The sequence below is a fragment of the Alternaria infectoria genome (assembly GCF_024043175.1).
Source record: "Alternaria infectoria strain BMP 0036 chromosome Unknown scaffold_1, whole genome shotgun sequence".
Classification (NCBI taxonomy): domain Eukaryota; kingdom Fungi; phylum Ascomycota; class Dothideomycetes; order Pleosporales; family Pleosporaceae; genus Alternaria; species Alternaria infectoria.
The window spans coordinates 4,333,676-4,354,938 of record NW_026250690.1 but is presented as its reverse complement, the minus strand read 5'-3'; the positions used below and the strand labels follow the sequence as shown (position 1 = coordinate 4,354,938).

Sequence of the window (21,263 nt, the reverse complement as noted above, 5' to 3'; positions counted from 1 at the left end):
TTACTTCTCTTAATTTTAAGCGCTTTATTTCTTAACGTAGTTAGATTACTAAAGACCTAAATTCTAAGTCTAAGAAGTATTATTAGTAATAAAGATACTACTTTTAGAAATAGGCTTAATAGTTTTTTAAATATTCTAGTTATTAAAGTTATTAAACTAAAAGGCCTTATAATCTAAGTAGGCACGCTTAGCGTATAACTCTAATTACTTATAATTCTTATAGAAGTTATTATTACTAAAACTACTAGTTACTTTAAAGCTCTAATCTAGTTAAGTATTAGAATTTATAAAGCTTTAAAATAGTTAAGTATTAGAAGTCTAATTACTTTATATAAAGCTACTAGAGAATAGGCTATTAGCTACTATTATTCTAGAAGAAGAAAGTAGAATTTAAGTAGTAGCGTCTTTAAGTTAAGCGTAGTAGAGAGGTTAAGCGCTTAACTATAGAGCGCTATTAAGTAGAGCGCTATTATACTAAGCGCTATTACACTAAGTACTAGCTTATATATTATAATTACTACTACTAGAAGTATTATAATTAGAGCGTAGAACGCTATTATAGTAAAAGCTAAAGCGCTAACGCTTATAGCTAGAGTTAGAGTTAGAAGTTAGGTTATTAGACTAAATTATAATAGTTAGCTATTAATTTAGGTATAAGAGTAAGAACTTACTATAGTAATAGAGAGAATAGAGAAGTAAGTAGAGTAGTGTATTAAGTAGAGTAGAGAATTAAGCGCAGAACTTAAGAGCGCTAAGGCTTAAGAGCTAAGAATCTTAAGTAGAAGAGTTAATTAGATAGGTAGCTTATTAGCTTAAGCGTCTTAATAATATAGAAGTAGATAATTATAGTAGAGAAGAGAAGAATTAGAAAACTTATTATTATAAAGTTTCTAATTCTAGCCTAAGCGCGTACTTACGTAGAAAGCTAGCGTAGCTTATTAAGCTATTAATTACGCTATAAACCTTACCTAAAAAAGATTAAAAGCCTAGATCTTACTATTAGAATTATCTCTTACTAGTTAGATATTTAGATTTCTATAGCTATTAGCTATATTCTAAACTATTATAAGGTAATTTCTAAACTAATAGAGTTAATTCTTAGGCTATTAGGCCTTATTTAAATAAGTAAGAGCTTACTACTATTAGTATTAAGTATAATTAAACGCTTAATTAAGCTATAATCTACTACTACGCTCTAGATTCTTAAGTCTAGACTCTACTAGAGTATACTAATTATAGTAGATTTAATAGAATTAATTTTAGTAGAGTAGATTAATACTTTTACTACTCTAGAGAGTATATTAAAGTTAGAGAGTAGTTATAATTACTTAATTATAGACACGTAATCGCTTAGCTCTTAGGTATATAACTAGAGATTTTATTCTAACTTTCTTTTATAGTAGATTAATTATAATATACTTAATTATCTCTAATTATTAATTATCTCTAGCTCTAATAATATTATATATCTAAATTAGAATTAAAACTATAAGTAGAACTACTTTACTTATTATTAAAAATTTAATTTTATTACTATAAGCTAGATATTAGTATATAAGTAGCTAGGTTTATATTTTTATTTAGTAATTCTAACTATTAGTTTACGTATAGTACTAAAGTAGACTTTAGTAAAGATTTTACTATTTTATATAGCTTAAAGTCTAGTTATAAGTAATTATAATATAACTATATTATAACTATATATCTAACTTAGACTAATACTTAATAGTATATTAGTTAAAATAACTCTAGATATTATTATATACTAATTTAATAAAATATAATAAGTATATTTAGTAGAACCTTAATAGATAGAATAGCTAGTAAGATATTAGTATATATTAATTTTAAAATATTTATAGATTAGTTAGCTCTAGAGTTTACTAGAGTACTAGAAAACTAGAGTGCTAGAGCGCTAGAGCGCTAGAGCGCTAGAGCGTCTATACGTAGCCTATATGCGCGCTAAGTTAGTATCTTAGTAGATTAGTTAGAAATTATTTCTAAAATAATTCTTTTAAAATAATAATAATACTACTCTACTATACTACTTACACTACTAACTAAGCTACTAAATCTTACGCTACTTACTACGCTAAATTATAGCTTACTAAATTATAAGTATACTTTATAGTAATATATAAAACGTTTTAGAATTATTTATTAATTAATTTTAATAAATTTTAGCCTACATTTAAGTAATTTTTATAGCTTAACTAGCTACTATTTAGTTACTTAGCCTTTACTATAAATATGTAAAGTTAGCCTATTATCTATATAAGTTAGCTATACTATATAATTAATATTAGTAGTAGCTTTTATAGTATATAAATTATTTCTTAATTATTTTCTAAATAATTCTAACTATTCTTTTAGAGGAAGTTTACTAGCTACGCCTCTCTTAGAAACTATCTACTTACTATTTATAGATTAATTATAGCTATAGCTAAGTAAGTTAGTATACTCTCTAACTAGCTAATTTAGCTTAAATTAGGTAAGTTTAAATTATTTTTTAATTATTTCTAAATTAATTCTACTTAGTTTTCTATATAAATATTATAGCTAACTATAATATAATTACTAACTCTTCTCTCTTTATTACTAAAGAGAATTTAGATTAATTATTAAATAATTTAGATAAAGAAGAAGAAGAAGAAAAAAATAAAGAAAAAGAAAAAGAGTAGAAATAAGAAGATAAGAGTACTATCTCTAGCTAAAAGAAAGAAGAGAAAAAGAATAATAGCTTTTTTTAGAATGCTATTTAGCTTAATAAAGATTAAACTTAAGTAAATTATTTCTTAAACGTTTTTAGATTATTTCTAACTAATATAGCTTAATTATAACTTTATAATAGATTATATCTAAAAGTATTTCTCTAACCTAGATAATAAATTTAACCTCTCTTACTAAGAGTATAACGTAAAAGGCCTTAACGCTAAAAATCTAAAGAGTAAGCTTTATTTAAATTATTTCTTAAATATTTCTTATTTAATTCTAATAAAATTTAGACTATACTTTCTTCTATAATAAGTTTACTATATATACTTCTTAGTAGTTCTTCTATAACTTTTCTAGAGAAACTTCTAAGCCTAAGAGCCTAGCTACTTCTTCTAAGTCTAATAGTAATAAGAATTAAAACTATAGTAGAATTATTTATAGAATAATTAAGAAATAATTTAAGAATAAATAAATATATAAAATAAATTTAATAAAATTATAACTTTAATTATATTCTCTATAAGTTTTAAAAAGTAAAAGTATTATAATACTATTAATAAAGGTAATAAGCTATATTTTAGTAAGTAAAATATATATTAATTAAAGTTTAAATAGCAAAAAGAGGCTTATATTTAAATCTTTTACTTTAGTAGAATTTATATAGTAAAGTCTTATTATTTTTAAGTAGTAGGTAGTAAACTAATTAGAAATTAATTTTACTCTTTTTTTATTTTTTTTGCTTATTTAAGAATGTAAAGCGTAGTACTTTTAATAAGAGTTTAGTAGAGAAGGTAGCTAGTTAAATAGTAAGTTAAATTAGCTCTAGATTAATTAGAGAATAATTCTAAAGTTTATTTTAAATCTACTTCTTAGTAATAGTATTCTCTTTTACTACTCTAAAGTTATTATAGTACTTTATTACCTCTTAAAAGAAGTAATAGGTAGTATAGTATATTTATAGAAGTATTACGCTAGCAGAATTTAGCGTAATAGAGTACTAGAGGTAGATTTTATAAATATATTTAATAAAGTTTAATCTTCTTTTATAGCGCTACTAAAATTAGTTTAGAATTAATTTATAAAGAGTTCTAAGTAACTATTAGACTTATACTATAGAGATTTAAAAAGCTTTTATTATACTTTACGTAATAGAAGAGTTCTTTATAAAAGATAATATATCTTCTTTTAGAGTTCTTAAGGTTAAACTCTATAAAGCTATATAAAAGTATAGTAAAAGTAGTATATTAGATATATATAAGCTAGAATAGTTAGTAATTAATTTAGAATTAGTTAGGTAGAAATAAACTTTATTAGAAAGAACTCTACTTACTATATTTAATATAGAAAAGATAGAATTAGAGAGTAAGGTAGATTTTAGTAGATTTTATTTAGCGCTAAAAACTTTTTAATTATACTAACTATTCTAAGACTAGTCTAGTTACTTCTTAACTAGTTCTAGATTAATTTATACTAAAGGTAAACTTATAGCTTTTTTTCTTAGAGCTCTAACTTAGCCTTCTTAGTTTAGATTTAAAGTAACCTTCTTTCTTATTAAAGTTTTACTTTTTTACACTTTCTTTTAAGCTTATACTTTTTTTTTTCTAAGTCTATATCTAGGTTAGAGTATTCTTTACGTAGATTAGTTCTAGATTAATCTAGAAATAGTTATACTTATAGAGCTAGTAATAAATTAGCTCTAAGAAAGAATAAAGCTAAAAGTAATAACTAAAATATCTATATATGTAAGCGCTACGCTGCTAGCTAGAAGCTTAGGCGCTAGTAAGGTTACTATTTTAATAGCCTAAGTAATTTAAGTAATTTAAGAATATTATCTTTCTCTTTATTTTATTTTTTTTATTTCTTACGCTCTAAATAGTTTAGAATTAATTTATACATAGATAACTAAATACTTACTCTTTTCTTACTTTATATTATTATAAAAGTAGCTACTTAGACTTAAATTTTACCTTAATTTATACCTAATACTATACTTTTTATAGATTTTATATTTCTATATATTCTATAAGTCTATTTATATAGCGCTAGGTAAAATTAGTTATAAAATAATTTAGAATTAATTTAATATATAGTCTAATACTAACTAGAAGCTTATATCTTAGGCTAGTATAATAGCTCTTTATATATGCTTATTCTATAGTATTTATATAGAATTCTAGTATATTCTAGATAGCTCTAGATATACTACTATAGTATATATTTAATCTTATAGTAATAATAGAGTTCTTTTTATTTTTTATCTATTCTTTAGCTATAGATATTAGAGTATTTTCTTAGAATAGTTTAGAAATATTCTAGAATTAATTTAGACTACTTACTAATAAGTAGATTATATAACTTAAAATACTTAGCTTAGCTTACTATAGTAAGTAGCGCTTTTATTCTACTCTATAAAAAATTTTTAATATATAGTATACTAGAATAAGCCTTATTAATAGTATAAAGAAAGTAAATAATATAGAATCTTATATAGTAGCTAAAGTAGTACTTCTAGTTTTTATTAAGCTAGTTAAGACTAGTAAAGTACTTTTTAAATTCTAAGCTAAAATAAGTATAGATTAATTATAAATTAATTTAACTTACTAGCTATCTACTTAGTATCTATATTAATAGTAATACTATAGAAACTACGTACGTAAAGATACTACTATTATACTAGCTAACTTAAACGCTTCTTAATAGTCTAAAAAAAAGTAGTAAATACCTTTTAGTATATTTTAGAAAACTTAGTATTAGTAGTAAAGCGCCTAAATATAATAACTACGTAAATTAGCTATAAATTAATTTAGAAGTAATTTATATACTTTTTTTATAGCCTTTTAGTATAGTAGTAAAAAGAATTTCTTTCTAACTATTATAGTAGCGCTTAAAAGACATATTTACTTAGAAAGTTTTTTATTTTATAAGTAGTTTAGCTTACTTATTCTATACTTAGATAATAATATAGCTTCTACTAGCTAGTAAGATTTAGTAAATATATACTTACGTAAATTAATTTAGAAATATTTAGAAAACAATTTAGATAGCGCTTATAGTAGTAGAGTTAGAATAATTTACTCTTCTCTTAAAAAGAACCTTCTCTAAGCTAGTATCTAAAGAAAATATAATTAATCTTTAAGTAGTAGCTATTCTTATAAGATAGTTTTTATTTACTTAAGTAGTATAGAGTTTTTTAATTAATAAAACTCTACACTACTTTAAGTAGAAGATAAACTAGTTAGACTATAAAAAGGTAGCTAGAATAGTTTAGAAATAATTTAGAATTAATATTTATAAAATAGCTTATATCTTATAGTATTTAGTATTAATATTAATTAAAATATATAAACTATATTCTTAACTAATTCTATATCTAGCTACTAAGGTAGAAAAAGTATATACTAGTGTATACTAGTTAAAACTACTATAAAGTATAGAACCTGCTTAAAATATAGAGAGATAATAATATTAATTACTATATTATAGTTTTATAGAATAAGTTTACTTTAACTCTAGGTATAGTTAGTACCTAAAATAGTTTAGAATTAATCTAGAAATATTTTTTAAGAACTTACTATAGTTTTTTAAGTATAAGATCTAGAGCTTAACTATATTATAGTTCTTATAAGAGCCTTTTACTCTACTATTTAGAAGAGCTTATAAATAAGTAATATTAATTTCTAGTAGCACTTTTTAAATATAGTACTCTATATTACTTAGAGCGTAATTACTATAAATAATAAACTAAAAGATAAGCTCTATTACTTACTAGAATTAGTTAGAAATTATTTCTAAAATAGTTTAACTATATATACTATTAATTCTACTTAAAATAACTCTAAACTATAAGAACTTTCTCTATTAGTATAAATACTATCTTTAAACTAATACTAAAGCTTATTAAAGTAGCTTTTAGCCTTTCTTTTCTTTCTATTTTACTTAATTTAGCTTATAAATATCTTTATCTACCTAAGTATCTTATATAAGCTTTTATCTACTTATAAGTAAGTAAAATTTTATAATTAATTCTAAATATATTTATATATTTTAATACTAAAGTACTTAAAAATCTATCTTAAAGTAGTTAAATTTAAGAAGAAGCTAAAAGTCTTCTTTTTCTTTACTTTACTAGCTCTATAGTATTAAAACTACTTATACTAAATTAGTTTTAAATTAATCTAGAAATAGTCTACGTAAGCTACTTATACTTTTAGTATTTTATAATACTTTCTTAACTAAAAAATATTACTTATTTACTTTTAAAACTTAAATAATATAAGTATAGCTTCTAGAGTTTATACTAAAGTATTAAAGTAGATATATAGTATACTTAATAACTCTAGCCTTTAAGAAAAATATACTACTATTTTTAGAAGTAAGTTAAACTATACTCTAGTTTAAATAAGTTTAGAATTATTCTAGAATTAATTTAACTATATACTTTAACTTAGTCTTTAATACTACTATTATTACTCTTACTAAAGCTAAATAAATATAAGTTAAATTTCTTATAAATATCTAGGTTTAATATATTAAAGTTAAGAAATTTAGGCTTAGTATTAAATATAGGTAAAGAAAGCTCTATATTATAATATAAGTGTAATTTAGTCTAAATTAATTTAAAATAAATTTAAAAATTATTTAAATTAAAATTTTATTGCTAAGTACGCTAATTTTCTTAAGTAGTATAACGCTAGTATACTATATTTTAAAAATTACCTATTTGCGTTAGCGCATGCTATGTCTTAGCGCGCTCTTAGTTAGATAGACTGTATGCACGGCGACGTGTACGTGCTTGTTTTCTGCCGCCTGCCCCGGACCTGCGTTAACGGGTCCACAACCCCGCAAACATCAGCAGCGTTCTACGATACCGGCGACAGCGCAATGTACGACAACATATCGATTTGTGAAGCAAACTCGCGAGTGCAGTATGACGACAATTGTCCAGGGAGACAATGGGGCAAGCAAGCACGTGGGGCGCGAAGGGTCCTGCACGGTGGTCCAAGAATAGCCACTAGCGGTTATCGATAGATGCAGGGTGGCGATAGCGGAGCGCAACACCAGGATCGTCAGGGCAGCCCATGCAGGGACGATGTTAGCTGTCAACTTTTCTTTTCGAGGGGTGGGCTTCAAAACTGTTTCGAGAGTTGAAGCGCGATGGAAGTGCTCACGAGGACGCCGGAAACAATGTTTGAAGTGCGAGGCTGCCGCGGATGCATTTAACACGCGACACAAACGGCTAGCCCTTCCGTGATTTACGGCCTAGCGTGATCGTAGGCGGATGGTGCCCCGTATCTGCGCGGCGGGCCACCCCTTCTTCAAAGAGAGTGTCGCCGCTCGCTCCTGCCTCAATTCACTCCTCAGTGCCCTTTCTTATCCTTCGGGACCACCTTCGCTTTACTAACCAGGCAGTTTAATCTTTCGTTTCCTAAAGACTCTCGCTTTTCGAAACTTGTTCGCCGTACCATCTCAGGGGAACACAAACCACGAATTTCACGCGTGCGCCCTTCCCTTGCTCGCCGCACAACCGCCCGGGCCCCTACACCTGCTGTTTCGTCCAACCATCGAGCGTACCTGCCCACGATAACTACAAGAGAGGTCGTGATACCATCATCTTGATCGCTGCGCTACTCCACTTGCCGACGATAAGGTGCTTACACGACATCGACGATCCCGCAAACGGTCCGACATCATGGTACGAAGTCTGCTGTCCGCCGCCTTTACGGCGACAGTACTGGTAGGCACAGCGCTCGCCGGAGCAAAATGCACAAAGGATAGCCACTGTCCTCAGGACACGCCCTGCTGCTCTCGTACGTGTTGCAAAATTCCATCGCATCGGGGTTGGTGCTAACAACTTCGCAGTATATGGCGACTGCGGTGTCGGCGCTTTCTGCCTCGGTGGCTGCGATCCCCTCATGTCACACAGCTTCGACTCGTGCGTTCCCGGTCCCGTATGCAAATCCGGCAAATACACACTAGACAACCTCGACGATGTGCAGACCATCGACAAGTACCTCGGCGATGCCTCCAAGATCAACTGGCAGTCGCAGGGCATGCCCACCATATACACAGACCCCAAGACCAAGGAGAAGTCAACGCTCTTGACTATGGCGCAAGGGACAGTCGGGACACTACTGGCATCTACCTACTACGTTTGGTATGGCAAGATCTGCTCCAAGCTTTCCACGGCGCAGGGCAAGGGTGTCGTCACTGCCTTCATTCTTATGTCGGATGTTAAGGACGAGATCGACTTTGAGTGGGTTGGCGTAGACACAAGCCACGTTCAGTCCAACTTCTACTCTCAGGGTGTCACAGTGTGTAAGTAACCCGACATTCCGGCTAAGCCACCTGCGCGCATGACTAACGCAATTTTAGACACCAACGGCGAGAACCTCACTGTCCCGGACGCGAACACGGTCGAGACCATGCACGAATACTGCGTTGACTGGAAGGAAGACACCCTGGTATGGTCCATCAATGGCAAGGAACAGCGCAGACTCGAGCGCTCCGACACATGGAACAAGACATCCGGCCGCTTCGACTACCCCCAGACACCCGCGCGCATCATGCTTTCTCTCTGGCCTGCCGGTCTGCCTTCGAACGAAAAGGGTACCATTGAGTGGGCGGGAGGAGAGATCGACTGGAACTCGCCCTACATGACCAACGGATACTACGCCGCCCGCTTCTCGGAAGTCACGGTCGAGTGCTACGACCCACCGGAGGGTGCGCAGATTAAGGGAAAGAAGACCTACAAGTACACGGATGAAGCCGGTACTAACAACACCGTCGCCATCACAGACGATTTAGTCGTTCTGGGCTCGCTCATGGGCACCGGCGAGAACCCAGGAGAGGCCAAGGACAAAGACGACGATTCCAAGGCCACCGATGTTGCCATGGTACCTGGCGGTAACCCTGGAGGTGGCGCTGGACGAGAAGTCGCCGAGACATCAGCTGCCGTACAACCAAATTCGCCTGCGCAAGAGACGGGCTCGTCTGGAAGTGGCGCCACCGCTGAAGGTCAGTTCGTTCAAGGTACAACTGGCAGCACTGGTGCTGGATCCGTCATCCAGCCCGGCCTCGGACGCATGGGAGGATCCGTCTTCGCCATCATCGTCGCCATCATGGGCTTGATCGCGTTATAATCGCATTACCCATATTTTCTTTTACTGTCTTATGCCCTTTCTCATGTCTGTCTGTCCGTGTCTATCCTTGGCGTTTAGTTCGATACCTGTGGTCCTGTAGTTTTGTGTACTGGGGAACAGGGGTGAGACGGGTTGCATACTCCCCCTCGTCGTCTTGTGTATAGTGCATACATTTTCCTTCCTCCTTATCGTCCATCTCCCGCAGTCTTCTGGTTATGACATATATCCTGTCTAGATGGTTGAATCTGTTTGATACAATAAATGTAATACCGCATTTCAATACCTTGTCTTTTCTGATGATGTATTAAAGAGATGGAGGAGCTTGATAACGGGGGTCAGGAGAGCTTGAGGGAGCTGCAGCATATTCGGATCATCTACAGAAAGTCTCCATCCGGCCAAGCACCGCATATGCATGCCCCGCGCGAGCATGGAGGCATATATAAGATGTTCGCAGCATCTCGCTGAAAAGATATATCCAAGGCCAGGGTACATGTCAGCGCTACAGTGGTGGGTCTCGGCTAACTACCCCAACCGTTCAGTAGATGCAGAATCTCCCCGGCCCCTGTAAATTACCATGTTGATGACTGCAGCCTCGTCCGACGGGAGATAGGATGAGCGAATTGGAAAGAGCTTGGTATGCGGAGTGTTATCTGATGCTGGCCTTTGCATGGAAAAGATGCTTGACCGATGAGATGGGTTGGAACATAAGACAAGCCCCTCGGAGGAAGGTTGCTCTGACCTGGTCTCTTGCCGTTCGAATCCTACGGCAGTTTTGGAACACTCTGCAATCATTCAGCATTTCTTCCCCATCACCATGTCTCTCGCACTCTATGCTGTACTCACTGCCCTGGTAGCAGTAGCTGCCTACAGTCTCCGCAACGTCGGTCGCAGGCCCGCCAACTACCCCCCAGGCCCACCGACACTCCCCATTATAGGAAATCTGCATCTAATGCCGAAAGAGAAGCCGCATCTTCAATTCCAAAAGTGGGCCGAAGAATATGGACCCGTGTATTCGCTTATTCTGGGAACCAAAGTCATGATCGTGTTGTCGTCGGATCAGGCTGTGAAGGACCTGCTTGATAAACGGAGTGGGATTTATTCGTCGCGTCCGGATATGTATCTTGGGCAGATTGTAAGCGGTGGGTGTCGTATGTTGCTTATGGTAAGAGTGTTCGATAGTCTCGATTAATGATTGAGCTGACTGTTGTAGCCGTATGGTGATACATGGCGCATGATTCGGAAGATTGTTCATCTCAACCTCAATGTCAAGGCGGCGCGTACATATGTGCCATATCAAGACTTGGAGAATAAAGCTATGCTTGTCGGTTTCTTGGACAGTCCAGAGCTCTTCATCGACCATATTCGTCGTTACACCAACTCTCTAACCACGCAGATGATCTTCGGGTTCAGAACCACAAGCATCGACGACCCCAAGTTGAAACAACTGTATTCGGTGAGTCAAGTCCCTAGACCCTCTCATCTCTCTAATACCACGACAGGGCTTCGAAAAGTTTTCCGAACTCATGGGTGAGACTACAGCCAAACTAGTCGACCTCTTCCCAATACTGCGCTCATTACCCGACTTCGCGCTTCCTCTACGGAAATACGCAAAGGAACTGCACGAAAAAGAGAGCGAGCTATACGTTGGCCACTGGCTAAACGTGAAGAAAGCAATTAAGAACGGGACAGCCAAACCATGCTTCTGCGTCGACCTAGTACGCGCCCAAGACGAAGAGAACTTCTCAGACGAACTCGCAGGCTACGTGAGCGGTTCGTTGCTAGAAGCCGGATCAGACACTACATCCGCCACACTTATCGGTTGTGCGTAACCCTCCCTTCCTCCCTCAACACCCCAAAGTCAATGCAACTAACCCCCCGCAAAGTCATCCAAGCAATGATCCTCTTCCCCACCGTCTCCGCCACCGCCCGCTCAGAACTCGACCTTATCTGCGGCCCCCGCCTCCCCACCCTCTCCGACCTACCCTCCCTCCCCTACATCCGCAGCTGCGTCAAAGAAAGCATGCGCTGGATGCCCACCGCCATCCTCGGGGTCCCGCACGCCGTAACCCAGGACGACGAATACATGGGATACAAGATCCCCAAAGGCAGCGGTGTGCTGTGGAACGTTTGGGCTATCCATAACGACCCGGCGCGCCATCCTGATCCACGGAGATTTGATCCACAAAGATATTATGAGGATGGGCAGACGGCGGCGGAGGCGGCGAATAACGCTGATGCGTCGAAGCGGGATCATTTTCTTTTTGGGGCGGGGAGGAGGTTGTGTCAGGGTATGCATATTGCGGAGCGGAGTTTGTTTTTGGCTATTGCGCGGTTGCTTTGGGCGTTTGAGTTTTATCCGGGGAAAGATAAGGATGGTGGTGTTGTTGTGCCTGATGCGGATGATTTGACGGAGGGCATGTTGGTGCAGCCGCGTCCTTTCAAAGCGAGGATTGTGCCGAGGGATGGGGGGAGGGAGAGGGTTGTTAGGGAGGAGTGGGCGAAGATGGGGGCGTTGCTGGATGGGGAGGAGCAGTGGAGGGTTTTGCCTGAGGGGTTGATCTGGAAGGAGTATGATAGTGCTGCGAAGACTGGGTGAGAGGCAGCGAGAAGATAGAAGACTCGCTGCATATCCCGTGGAAACGTTTGTTTCTTCCTTTTTCTTCTAGTAGATGTCGTATCTGGAGATTAAAAGCTTTCAGGTTAATACCAAACCATTCTCACACGACGATCTTAAGTAGACCACCCACCATCAGCACCAGTAAAAAGACAGAAGCAAATGCCACGCGTCCGCTACGACTGTACGACATGTGGTAGGAATAGACTCGCTAAATTCTTCCCAAACTACAACCCTTCCGCTGAATGCGACAACCATCGCATAAACACGTGTAAACAATGTCTTCAGAAGCATGTGGACTATTGCATTAACAACGCGCAAACAGCAACTACCGCCGACGAAGAGAAGACATTGGGCATCGCGTGTCCAGAATGTGACGCGGTCATGAGAGCTGTCAACATCGAAATCGCCACAACAGAAACCATGTATGTCAAATTCGAAGTCCTAGAGCGAACATACAAGGCCAATAGGACCGCTCCAACTGGGTGGCGTTGGTGTCTGAATCCAGCTTGCGATGCCGGACAAGTTCACGACAGTGTCTCCAAAGAAGATGGGGAAAATGAACAACAAAACATATGTACATGCACCAAGTGCGGAGCACGCGCCTGCATACCTTGCAATAGGCCGTACCATGAAGGCGAAACGTGCGAAGCGTACCAAGTGCGCATCAAGGGCCGCGTCGAGGAGGAAGACGAATCCCTAAAGGCCATCAATCGTCTCACCAAACCCTGCCCTAATCCTGAATGCAACGCGAGGATACAGAAGAATGGCGGTTGTTCTCACATGCTCTGTGAGTAGGCGCATTCAAGCTGATAGATGTTTCTTACTAATCTGAAAAGGTACGATATGCGGCACGAACTTTAACTGGACGTGATCGATGGCAAGAGGTCGTCAACTGTTATTTTAATCCGATCGAAGCGAACCGACAGTATTGCCTCGGATGATGGAAGTGGTAGACCCAGCAGATTACCGTAGATAGAGAATGGTATGAGAGCGCATGAGGTTGTTCAGTAAATCTGCATTTTCTAGGTTCCTACTATCCACTTTACCTCTCAGGGTGTCTATCAATCCACGCCGTGTTCCCAAACTCCCCCGAAAACGGATACTGAAACACCTTATCCAGCGTGGAATACGGCTCATACTGCTTCCGATCCATAACAATGCTAACATTGCTTGCCAGTCGCGCAGTCTCATTCCACCCAGGTCCGTAGTCCTTGTACTCCGCCATCGTGGTGTTGGAGTTCACTCTTGGATCCGTAGTACCCCACTTGATGTACCCATTGGGCTGGATTGAATCATCAAGATAGCAGTTTGCAAAGATGGAGCGATGCTGAGCGTTCCAAGGGCGGCCCAGCGCGCACTGACCGGTTATGGAGAGGGAAGAATTGGCCTTCTTGACGTCGGAGTCGTGGATGTAGACGCCGTATTTGTTGACAAAGGTTGTGTTGGTGCCTTTCCATGCTGTGATGCCGCCGCCACAGCTACGAAGGGAGACAAGACTGGACTGGATCCACGCAGTGCCGAAACCGTAGAAGAAGTCGGTTTGCCCGGCTATTTCGTTCTTGTAGAAGTATGCGTTGCCTAGTTTGCCGATGTACACGGTGTCCTGGTAGGAGTAGAATCCGCAGTAGTAGAAGCCAGTGTTTGCGTAGCTCACTGAGACTGCCAGGGCCGGACCGGCTGAGTAGGGCGCATACAAGTTGCTGAAGTCTATGTTGTATGCGCGGAAATCGGTGTTTCCGAACGGTGTACCTGCAGGTACGGGATCGCCGGTTGGCCCGGTTCCAGTCTTACTCGCGTTGAAGGTTGGCGCAACGGTGAGAACGGAAGTATAGGCGTTGTCCAATGTTGATAGCCCAGCTCCAGTTGCATTGCGCCATATCACGTTGACAGTGTTCTTGCTTTGGTCGTTGGGCGCTTTTGTTTGACCGAAAAGGTAAACAGGGCCTGGCCGAGTGACGTTGACTTGCTCAGTATAGTTCCCAGGAAGGATCAGGATGTGATGAGGCGTTGTGTCGTTTGGCAAGCTGAGTACCGCAGACTGGATTGTAGAGAAGTTGCGGCCAGGGCCAACCAGGATCGTATTCTGAGGGCAACCGTCCAGTGGCTTCTTTGTCGGATACTGGCACGCTTTGCGGTTGACAGTCGATACAGCAGCGCATGCCTCGAACAGGCCAAGAAGTAGCGTAGTCCAATGCATGGTGAAAGGCTGAAGTTTCCACACGGCCCGAAAAAGAATGCGCACCGTTTTGGCGGACTGAGGCTTGGCCTACACTTTATATCAACTCATCGTATCTGCACTTCTGGGGTTGGGATTCCCATGTGGCTCAAGACATCCGCAATGCCCGGTTACCGTTGTGCCCTGAGCACCATCATCAGCCGCAAGTGCACTTCTAGTATCAATTATCCGTTCAATGCCTCCAATTAGCATCGTTACCAGGTATACCGAGCGCGGGGAGTATCCACCCAGAGAGATCCGGAGAACGTGGGGAAGATGGAGGAAATTATCCACCAATTAAGCCGATCACTAACGAGCCTCGGAGATGATCTCACATCGCCAGAAGAGCCGACAAACCGACGCGGAGAGCGAGCAGCGAGCCATGGTCAAACGCCGTTAAGTAAGCATGTTCCGTGCTGTCTGTGAGGCTTCCGTGGCGTTGGTCAAGCTTCGGCGCAGAGCTTACTGAGGCTTGTTTATGTGATGCAATGACGCGTAAGATCGTGGGCTAAAGACGGCCTGAGATCAAACTGCGATGATATCTAGGATAGCAGAAATTAGTTCCTGTATAAACGTCGAAGCTGAGCTGCCTCGCAAGTGCTTCAAAGTCATGAGATGCTGATTCTGTTCCAGCTACGACACCGCTAGCAGGAGTCCAGCCATCATCGCAGTTGCAACGAAAACGACCATTAAAACTTTTCAGCGCCGAGTCCTCTGGTGTGTTACTGCGAATATGGGGTGTGAGCTGAGGTCGTGAAGGAGCAAGCCGTCTGTGTTGTTGAAGAAGTGCCCGCTCGTGGGCCCTCTCTATTGCCGGCGCCAGACCGGAAATTACGTCGCCGGGAGTTCCGAGGGTTGACAGAAGACACGCGCCCAGCTGCTTTCAACCTACAACTACATGTTAAGCTCTCTTCACCTTTGTCAGATAACTACCTGAAGCCCTCGCAGCGGCATGCGCATTTGGTGATGTGAACCATTTTCGATATCCGAGCGACACCGCTCCCTAGAGATCTCAGGACTGTCCCTTTCGCGCCGCGAACAATCACGACAACGGTTCCTTACTCTACAAGACTCCCAAATCTTCATAAGACGGACATGAGGCGTCCTGAAGTGCATTACAAGGCAATCAGTACGCGCCAAGTACTTTTGTGGTAGGCTAATAATGCCCAGCGATCACGACATCGCCCTTGCCTTTTCTGCGCATCGTTGAGAGGATGTTCCAAGACATTCCAACCAGCGACATGCTTCACCTTCCTCTTCAGGGTTCTTGGGAGTGACCAGCTTTGGACACCACAAGCAACTCAAGCCTCGCAATGTTGCAGCGCTTGCTGATCGCGACATGGAAGGAGTGCATTCGCAATTTAATTCGCGTGGCATGCTACAACCATGTTATCGCGCCATTGCACACGGCTATATGACCCTACAAGATCCCGGCCACCGCGTAACCGTCCATCTTCTGCGCAAACCATTCGTAGCGACCACTTCGGCTGTATTCTGATCACCAACTTGACGCGAGCTATTGGTACTACTGGTGCTCCTAGCAAAGCCCGAGTATGGCCGCGATCGCTGACGACGACGCAAAGGTCGCGCGTTACACCAACGATGAAACCTCGCCTTCCCCACCGGTCTACGAAGATGGCAGCGTGCAGGAAGACAACGCCTATGTTTACGACGATTCCCAGAAGTTGGGCTACACGGCCACAGTCTTTGTCATCCTGAATAAGATGATCGGCACTGGTAGTACGTACTCTTCATGCTCATTTGTTCGAATGGCTGCTTACTTGCTGCAGTCTTCTCGACTCCTTCTGGTATCTTTGCAGCAACAGGATCGGTCGGCGTGTCACTCTTCCTGTGGATCATTGGCGGCATTCTCACATTCTGTGGGCTATCCGTGTTTCTGGAATTCGGTCTCGCAATTCCACGTTCAGGCGGCGAGAAGAACTATCTGGAGCGCGTATACCGTCACCCTAAATACGTTGCGACATGTGTGCTTGCTGCGCAGATGTTGTTGCTCGGATTCTCTTCCGGTAACTCGCTCGCTTTCGGTCGCTACGTACTGTTCGCAGCTGGTTCGGAAGCACCCGATGGCTGGGCGGCGCGTGGCATAGCCGTTGCTTGTGTCACTTTCTCGGTTGTGCTCCATGCCACGTTTCCGAAATGGGGCATCCGCCTCTTCAGCGTTCTCGGCGTGTTCAAGGTTTTCATCCTACTCTTCATCGTCTTCTCTGGCTTTGCTGCTTTGGCTGGTCATCTGAAGATCGAACAGCCGCACAACTTCGACAACGCCTTCGCGCTGGAAGTCGGTGATGGCTATGGTGGCGGCGGCGCCTATGCGTATTGCCAAGCTCTGTTGCGCATCATCTACTCCTACAAAGGCTGGGAGAATGCCAACTATGTGTTGGGCGAGATTCGGAACCCGAAGAAAACCTTGGCTTGGTCTGCACCCCTGGCAATCGGCGGAACTACCATCTTGTACGTTCTCGCGAACGTGGCTTACTTCGCTGCCATCCCCAAGTCCGATCTTGCGAAGAGTGAGGTAATTGTGGCTGGCCTGTTCTTCCGCAACGTTTTCGGTAATAGTGCTGGAGCACGTAGTCTGCCCGCTTTTGTTGCCCTCAGCAATCTGGGCAACGTGCTCGCCGTCAGTTTTGCCCATTCACGCCTCAACCAGGAGTTCGCAAAAGAGGGTCTTCTACCGTGGAGCAGGTTTTGGGCATCGAACAAGCCATTCAACTCGCCGGCGACAGCCTTGTTCCTGCATTGGCTGATTACAGTCATCGTACTGCTTGCGCCCCCTGCTGGTCCTGCGTACAACTTCATCACCGATCTGTATACTTACCCCGGCGCTTGGATCAACGGCTTCGTCACCGCCGGTCTCATCTACCTACACTACTCAAAGCGTGAGCGCTGGGAGTCGCCATGGCACACCTATCTTCCCATTGCCGTTCTTTACCTGGCTGCAAACATCTTCCTCGCACTGGTCCCCTTCATTCCTCCGGATGGCGACTGGAACGCAGACGGGTACCCATACTACGTATTCCCCGTTGTTGGTGTCAGCGTTCTGCTTCTGGGTGGATTCTATTGGCTTTGCTGGACAAAGATTTGGCCGAAGCTTGGAGGGTACAAAATCGTCAGTGAACGCTATGAGGATGCTGAGGGTATTGAGCATGTGAAGTATGTGAAGGTGTACACTAAGCACGAATAAGTAAGCTGGTCCTCGATGCATACTATGCCGATGTACTTGGTCGTAGTGGTGGTGCCCTCTATAGAGATAATTACAACGGTGCACACATGTATACAAACTAGCTTTTATTGTATGCACGATCCATTCTTTCGGCACAGTAGTGTGTCGAGGTCTAACCAGGTATATTCAAGCACGTTTCTATGTTTCTAAGATCATGGGTATGAAGAATCGTAGGAGGCCGATGCTGCCAAATGTAGGTGTCCTGTACGCCTTGCGGCAACAGCATTTTGCGGCGGTGCCAAGACATCTAGCGCACACGCCGGGGCCACTAACGCACAGATCTGGGAACGCGTGACGCGACAGTGCCGCGAACTCTCCACGATTGATGCGCAGACTCCAGCTTCACATTTCATCCTACGCCCAAAGCTAGACGACATGTCTGCACTGATGCCATGCTTTTCAAGCGAACATCATCGTCGCAACGCATCAATGCCACGAGACGCGTATCCCCTCCCGTGTAGTTCCGTTCGTGTCGGTGGCGCATCCTCGACGGGTAAAGGCTAGGCCTCCAATACGCCAAAGACCCATTTCGCTCTATAACAGCTCAGGCAGCATGAAGTTGCCTGCGCTAGCGCATTAAAAACTTAGCCGTCTTGCGATATGGTTATCGACCTTCATTCGTATAAAGCAATGAGGATAAACGCTCCTTTACGGCGCGCACCCAATACAAAGCTCATCAATTCACGACTCTCCACTCGTTCAAACACAACAATGACTGAGACTTCTGGCAAAGTCATGAACGGATATCCTGGACTAGGACTACCTCTTCGCCATTGGGAACAGACCAACTACGGCTTCTATCCGATCGGGTCCCACCCCAATGCCTATGGAAGCGAGTCAGATATCATCCCTGTGCGAGAGCTTGCCGTGATGGATGTTTTGGAAAAGCTCACCGACAAGCCCGACTGGCACAAGAAGATCTTTGATGATGAGATCGTTGCCAAGTGGCGTAAAGAGGCCCTCGCCATTCCTGATGGACGCTTTTGGCACCTTGCTACCGCTGGGATGAGACAGTATTGGACCGACGACGAGGACCGGCTCGAGCTTCACAACGGCCGGGGTTCTTGTCCACTTGAGAACATTTTGGACGAAGCTACGTTCGACACGGTAAGTTATTCTTGCTTCCAAATCGTCTCCATTACTAAAATTCCGCAGTGTGTTCAAGAGCTTCGTAGCAAAGCCAAGTATTTCGAACAATCGGGCATCATACCTTCTCTCGACGCATGCGCTTCCGTAGCCAAGTCTGACACGCTCGTTACCAGCGAGCTACACACCAATCTCCGCAAGGCTTTTGACAAGCTTCAGTCGGACCACGCTACATCTCCCGATTGGCACCCCAACTCGAACGATATGGTGCAGGATCTGGTACATCCATCTATGTACCCATTGGTATATGGGCGCAGCACCGGCTTCCGTGAGGAGCAGGTCGGTGTGGCGGACGCCGTGAAGCGCTGGTCTGGTAAAGGCGAGGTCATCGCCCAGCAGGGGCCCGAAGAGACTACAGCGCAGAACCGGCCTTCTTACGGCGTTGGAGGCAGTAACATCCCGCCGGAGTACTGGTCCAATCAGTACCAATGGCTGCCAGCCAACGTGGCCTTCCAAGAGGATGGGTCTGTAAAATTTACGAGCTACATTAACAATCTTCACCCTACAAGATATCCCGAGATATACCGCACTATCGAAAAGCTGGTCGAGACATCCATACCCATGTGGGATCAGTGTTTGAGGTTTGCAGTCGGCTACTATGAGTACGAAGGGGCCGGCCGTATGGAGACTCGCAGCGGTAAACCTGGGAATGCTGAGTAAGTCAAAGCAATGTCTTAGAACTTTGCCGCTGCTAACGTTTCGTTGCGTAGTGACGAGAACGAAGAGAATTGGACGCCCAATAAGGAAGAGTGTGCTGACGTAGAAGCCAGCGAAGAAGACCTGGAGGAAGGAGGGTACTACGATGACTACTACGACAACGATGAGGATCGCCAAGAAATGTTGCTGAAGGCCAAGTGGAGGACCGTTCGCAAACCTCGCATGATGCCAATTCGCGCTGATGACGTATCCTACGCGCCGCAACCAGGCAAGCGTCTTGCTGATAAGTTCCGCGATTCGGGACTTCAGATCATTGTCAAGATGGCCTCGATTGAACTTACGCCCGAGAAGCCGGACTTCCCTCTGGGCGGGTGGCATATTGAGGGACAAATGAACGAAAGCATCTGCGCAACTGCCCTGTATTACCTGGACAGCGAGAACATCACTGACAACAGCCTCTCGTTTCGCATGCAGACGTCCGCTTACCTGCAGGATGACGAACCCTACAATGTTGGACAGGACGCCTATAACTGGATGGAGCAAGTATATGGCGCCAATTTTGGAGTTGGGAATGGATCGCCATGTCTGCAGAACTATGGAAGCGTACAAACACGCGAAGGCCGGCTCCTTGCCTTCCCCAATATCTTGTGAGTCGGTCAAAGTTCTGTTTGCACACGACCTTTGGCTAACCTGTGTCAGTCAACATCGTGTTTCTCCCTTTAGTCTTATCGACCCTACAAAGCCCGGGCATCGTCGCTTCATTGCACTTTGGCTCGTCGATCCTACAAAGCGCATCATCTCCACGGCGAATGTTCCGCCTCAACAGATGGACTGGTACGTCGACGCGCTCCTAGGATCAAACACCAAGTCGCGTCAAGAAGCGCTGTCGAAACTTCCTCCCGACCTTATCAACCTGCTAGCCGAGAAGGGACTTGCAAGTCTTTCTGCCACTTCTGAAGGTCGACTGCCCGAAGAGCTCATGGACTACGTGCGCGAGTATTTCGATGAAGCCAAATACTCCCTTCCTATGGGTTTCCAAGAGGCAAGCGAGCACCGCAAAAAGCTTATGCAGGAAAGGGGCGCATTTGTTCGGACAGCAGAGGAAGAATTGCAGGGGGCGACTTACAGCTTCTGTGAGCATTAAGCCGCTAGCAGAACTTGATGAGAACTTGGTTGTTGGCAACTTGCGAGTGGAACGAAGCAGAATGACGATGTAAAGTATCAGCCCTGGAGTTGCAGACTGGTGTATGACCGATCACATTTGTAGTCCGCTGATATAGAATTACTACTACCCATAGCTTTCCTGCCTAACGCCTCTTGGAACGACAACTCTGCGAGAGCCTTCCAGGTCGCAACAACATCTCTTCAGCGTCGCTTCGACGCTTCACTGCTAGGCGCCATGCTCCGAAGTGTCAAAGGCACCTTGCCTTCCGTGTCATTCCAATGCAACTCATACAGGCCGTTCTCAGCTTTCATGCCGTAGAATGACGTGGCAACCGTACCATCTTCACCATACAACATCACCGTGGA

At 41.8% G+C, this 21,263-nt stretch overlaps 6 protein-coding genes across 6 annotated transcripts; 5 read left to right on the top strand and 1 right to left on the bottom strand.

Annotated features, from left to right (window-relative positions):
- Positions 1–8,574: 8,574 nt before the first annotated feature.
- J4E92_001438 (uncharacterized protein) lies at positions 8,575–9,854 on the top strand (the record flags this gene model as incomplete). The annotated part of the gene is made up of 2 exons (XM_051492850.1): positions 8,575–9,030; positions 9,088–9,854. Coding segments are annotated over 2 exons (1,223 nt in total), but the record flags the coding sequence as incomplete, so codon positions are not given.
- Positions 9,855–10,668: 814 nt separating this feature from the next.
- Positions 10,669–12,450, top strand: J4E92_001437 (uncharacterized protein; the record flags this gene model as incomplete). Its single annotated transcript, XM_051492849.1, has 4 exons — positions 10,669–10,986; positions 11,065–11,307; positions 11,354–11,675; positions 11,738–12,450. 4 exons carry the CDS (start codon positions 10,669–10,671, stop codon positions 12,448–12,450), a joined length of 1,596 nt encoding a protein of 531 aa, XP_051358361.1.
- A 1,063-nt stretch (positions 12,451–13,513) lies between these two features.
- J4E92_001436 (uncharacterized protein) lies at positions 13,514–14,668 on the bottom strand (the record flags this gene model as incomplete). Its single annotated transcript, XM_051492848.1, has 1 exon — positions 13,514–14,668. One exon carries the CDS (start codon positions 14,666–14,668, stop codon positions 13,514–13,516), a length of 1,155 nt encoding a protein of 384 aa, XP_051358360.1.
- Positions 14,669–16,239: 1,571 nt separating this feature from the next.
- Positions 16,240–17,891, top strand: J4E92_001435 (uncharacterized protein; the record flags this gene model as incomplete). The annotated part of the gene is made up of 2 exons (XM_051492847.1): positions 16,240–16,426; positions 16,477–17,891. 2 exons carry the CDS (start codon positions 16,240–16,242, stop codon positions 17,889–17,891), a joined length of 1,602 nt encoding a protein of 533 aa, XP_051358359.1.
- Positions 17,892–18,084: 193 nt separating this feature from the next.
- On the top strand, positions 18,085–19,736 carry J4E92_001434 (uncharacterized protein; the record flags this gene model as incomplete). Its single annotated transcript, XM_051492846.1, has 2 exons — positions 18,085–18,088; positions 18,559–19,736. 2 exons carry the CDS (start codon positions 18,085–18,087, stop codon positions 19,734–19,736), a joined length of 1,182 nt encoding a protein of 393 aa, XP_051358358.1.
- Positions 19,737–20,328: 592 nt separating this feature from the next.
- J4E92_001433 (uncharacterized protein) lies at positions 20,329–20,877 on the top strand (the record flags this gene model as incomplete). Its single annotated transcript, XM_051492845.1, has 2 exons — positions 20,329–20,336; positions 20,433–20,877. 2 exons carry the CDS (start codon positions 20,329–20,331, stop codon positions 20,875–20,877), a joined length of 453 nt encoding a protein of 150 aa, XP_051358357.1.
- Between the last annotated feature and the right edge of the window lie 386 nt (positions 20,878–21,263).